This window comes from Callorhinus ursinus, unplaced genomic scaffold (assembly GCF_003265705.2).
Source record: "Callorhinus ursinus isolate GAN/ISIS: 27379988/994484 unplaced genomic scaffold, GSC_fseal_2.0 scaffold28, whole genome shotgun sequence".
Taxonomy (NCBI): Eukaryota; Metazoa; Chordata; class Mammalia; order Carnivora; family Otariidae; genus Callorhinus; species Callorhinus ursinus.
This window is the reverse complement of record NW_027397090.1, coordinates 20287102-20290924: the sequence shown is the minus strand read 5'-3', so window position 1 is coordinate 20290924 and position 3823 is coordinate 20287102. Positions and strand designations below refer to the sequence as shown.

General features: G+C 67.0%; 1 protein-coding gene across 1 annotated transcript; it reads right to left on the bottom strand.

Annotated features, from left to right (window-relative positions):
• Window positions 1-506: 506 nt before the first annotated feature.
• On the bottom strand, window positions 507-3685 carry BARX1 (BARX homeobox 1). The gene is made up of 4 exons (XM_025891726.2): window positions 3460-3685; window positions 1506-1797; window positions 1339-1423; window positions 507-874 (listed from the first exon to the last, which is right to left on the bottom strand). The coding sequence occupies exons 1-4, from the start codon at window positions 3683-3685 to the stop codon at window positions 710-712; spliced, it is 768 nt and encodes a 255-aa protein (XP_025747511.1). The 3' UTR covers window positions 507-709.
• Between the last annotated feature and the right edge of the window lie 138 nt (window positions 3686-3823).

The following is a 3823-nucleotide window of genomic DNA, read 5'->3' as shown; positions in this document are numbered from 1 at the left end:
CGCCTTGGAGCCTCACACCGAGAGGAAGCGATTGCTGGGATCCTGCAGCAACTGGGCCGCCTGCCCTGCCAGTCCGAGCCCGTGGGGGCAGGTCACAGTTCGCTCCCGCAAAGCGTGGGGAGAGGATGTTTCAGAAGCCAGTGCGAGTGTCCCTCTTACGAACCGCCGCGACCCCCCTCCTCCAGCCCCGCAGACTCAGAAACCCCTTCATCAAGCCCCGCTGTGTCATAAAATATTTTATTGGAAAAAAATCACTGTCTTCGCAAGAGAGGGGTAGGAGCCCCAGCGCCGTGGGGGACCCGGCCTCAGGGTAGAGCCGCCGGGCTGTCGGGGCGCCCTATCGGGCCATAGTGGCCTGAGCCAGGCGGCGGGGTCCCCGACGGGCGGAAGCGAGTGTGTGCCGGCGGCGTCAGGCCGCGGAGGGCCGGCCGAGGCGGGTGGGAGTGCGGGAGAGGAGCGGGGCGTGAATGCGCGCGGAGCTCCGGGCCCAGGCGTCCGTCCGCCGTGCCGGACGCGAGTCCCCAGGCCAGGGCTGGGAGTGCACTGGGGCCGGGCTTCGCTGCAGGGTCTGTGTCCTTTCTCGCTTTGCCCCTAACTGTCCGCATTCAAGGTAATAATAAAACGTTTAGAAAGCAAACGGCGTGGCCGCGGAAGGGCCGGCTCGCGGCTTCCAGCGGGCGGAGGGGGCCCCGGTCGACGCTTTGGGCGCTCAGTCCTCGCGGCTCCTGTCGATGGTCTCGCCTGGCGCCTCCGCCGGCTTCTCCGCCTCCTTGGCGCGCTCCTGCTCCGTGAGCTGTTCGCTCGTGGGAATGGAGTTCTTCTTGGGCCGCCCCTTGGGCTTGGTGGGAGACTCCAGGCCGCCGCCCTGCAGCACCTGCGCGTAGGATGGCCGCACGGCGGTGAGCTAGGACCGGGGCGCGGGACCCCGCGCCCTGTGCCCAGGCAGGACCTGCCCGGCACAACGAGGCCGTCCGAGGCCGCGCCTAGCCCGGGGAAATGGCGGGCATCTGAGCGCTGCTGGGGAAAGCAACCGAAGGGTCGGGCCTAGGGGTTCAAAGCTGCCGGAAGGCCTGAAGGTGCAGCGGAGCACGAAGGAATGTGGGCTGTGCTAGGGCACCCAGAGGGAGGGAGAGCACAGAGAGGGTCCCTGTGGGCACCAGGCACGGAGGGAACTGGAAGGATTGGGTAGAAGTCTCCGCGGTGGGGGTGGGGGTGGGAGCTCCTGGAGGGCACAGGGGCCTGGTGGTGGTGGTGGTGGTGATGGTGGTGGTGGGGAGCTCCTGGAGGGCACAAGGGCCTGGTGGTGACCGGGGTGCAAAAAGTCACAAGCACACTCACTATTTTCTTCCACTTCATCCTCCGATTCTGGTACCACGTCTTCACCTGCAACTGGCTCAGGCCCAGAGATTCAGCGAGATCTATTCTGGAAAGATCATGGTGCACCTTCAGCAGGGCTAGCAGACCCCTCCCACAACCCGCTGGGCTCAGCCTGGCCCCATGGCTACCTGTCCGGCGTGGAGAGGTACTTCTGCTTCTCAAAGCGTTTCTCTAGGCCCATCAGCTGCAGCTCAGTAAACACCGTGCGGCTCCGACGCCCCTTCTTGGCCTTGGCGCCTGGATCCCCGGTGCCCGGTGTCTCCAACTTCCCACGGAGCTGCAGCTCAAGAGGCAGGTGCGGTGTGCCAGGGGCGCCGGGCAGTCCAGGCCCTGCTGCCAGTAACGCCGAGCCTAGCCCGGAACAGCCCAGCGGCGCCAGAGGGAACTTAAACACCGCAGCCTGCTCAGCTTTCAACACGGCTGCAAGAAGAGAGAGTAGGGAGCCGGTGAGCTTGGGCCGTGCTCCTCCTCCTGGAGAACCCCTACACTGTGCGCCGTGGGAGTGCTCGCCACACTTGGCCAGTGCCACCCAGCACAAAACCTTCCTGTCTGGCCACAAAGGTCAAGATTTGGGCCGCTTGCCTAGGGTGACCCTCTTCAAAGCCAGTGTCACTGAAGTCTGGGAGGGGGGACCTCCCCCACCCGGGCCTCTGCCTGGTGTCCCCCAGGCCCCAGCAGCCTCCGGGATTCTCAATGAATAAAGTCGGGGCTCTGAGAAGCACAGTGTGTCTTTCACAGAAAAGGGAAAGCAAGAAGAAATGGCAGTGAGTCAGGAAGGTGAGTGTTTGCCCCAACCAAGTTGGCATCACTGTGTCCCGAAACCAGAACATTAACCGCCTGAGTGCGTCTGCTCCTCTGTGCCCGTGCCACAGCCACGCGGCGGGCAGACGGGGGTCACTTGCGGGGGTGAGGTTGGGCGCTCCGCAAAGACTCCAAGCATCTCCCCGCATCGGGAAATTGTCCTTCCTGTTTTCTCTGTTGAGACTCTTCCCTCGAAGACGTTTCCATTTTTCATTAGTCCTATGACGATGATTTCCCCCCCTCCCCCCGCTTCAAACGAATTGTTAACGACAGTGCAAAGAGCTGCGGAGAGGCTGCATCAGAGCTGCATGAAAACGAACAAACTGGCCCTGCGGCCCTCCGCGCTGGCGGGGCCTGGGCCTGAGGGTCTTGGGTGCAGAGCAAGGCCGTTTGCAGGGTGGGGCTCCTGCTGGGATGTGCGGGGCCTCCCTTCCCCGGCAGGCATCACTGGGGCTGCAGATGCTCGCCCGCTGGAGTCGGCCAGGGCCGGGCAAGGTGTGGACAAACGTGAGGAGGGGACGAGCGATCCTTGGGGGAAGGTAGGACAGGGAGGGCAGACGGACCCCATCGAAAAGTCCACCGATGGGGGGGAGAGAGACCGGGAAAGGCCAGAAGAAGAAGGGGTACCGAGAAGAGAACCAGCAGGAAAAGGCAGGATCAGCCAAGGAAGGAAGAGAACCGATGGCGGCAGAAAAAGCCAGAACAGGCAGCTCAAGATCCCAGGAGGCCCAGCCGACCTGGAGGGAAAGGGCCAGGCGGCAGCGGCTCACAGCCAGGCCTCGTGTCCCCAGGTGAGGCCCACGGGCATCGCGCTGCGGCAGAGGCCGTTGCTCCCCCACCGGAGTCCCCGGAACCAGCGTTAGCCCCCAGCACAGTCCTCGGAGACATGGGCTTCTGCCCCAAAGGTCCGGCTTCCCCGCCATGGGCAGCCGCGGCCACTCCCGACCAGCCCTCTGCGGCTTAGGCCCGGGAGCCCGAGGCCCGAGGTCGCTCTGACCCGCAGTCTGACATTCGCAGTCCGGTCCTGCGCCCGCTCTGGGGATGCGGGCTCGGGGCCCCGACCGGAGGCCGCAGGTCGGCGGTGAAGGAGAGAGCGGACGCCCCCCTCCCCCCAGCCGGCCTGGCTTTGCCGGCACCAGGCCTGCTTTCTGCGCGGCCCGGCGCCTGCCCCTCGCTTTCCTGGCTGGAGCGCGCCCTGGGAGCGGCCGGGGCCTGTGCACCCAGAGCTGCGTCCTCGAGGCAGAGCGGCTCGCTCCCCGCAACGCCCGGCCCCGCACGTACCCAGGTGGCTGTGGAAGGGCCGCGCGGCCAGCAGCGCCTGCACGCCGAACTTGAGCAGCTCGCCCGCCGCGGCAGCAGCGGCGGCGGCGGGCGCGGCGCCCTTGGGCCCCGGCGGCTCGGTGAGGATCTCTTCGATCATGAAGCTGCGGTAGCGATGCGGCGGGTGGTCGGCGCAGCCCTCGGGCGGCCCGAAGCGCGCGGCGCCGGGGTCCCCAGACCGCTGCATCGCGGCGCCCGCGGCTCGGTGGCGGTGGCGGCTCGGGCGCGGGGCCCGCGCGGGGCTCTAGGCCGGCCCGCAGCTCGGGGCGGTGCGCGGGCACCGGCTCATGCCCCCTCCCCCCGCCGGCCGGCCGGGCGGAGGCGC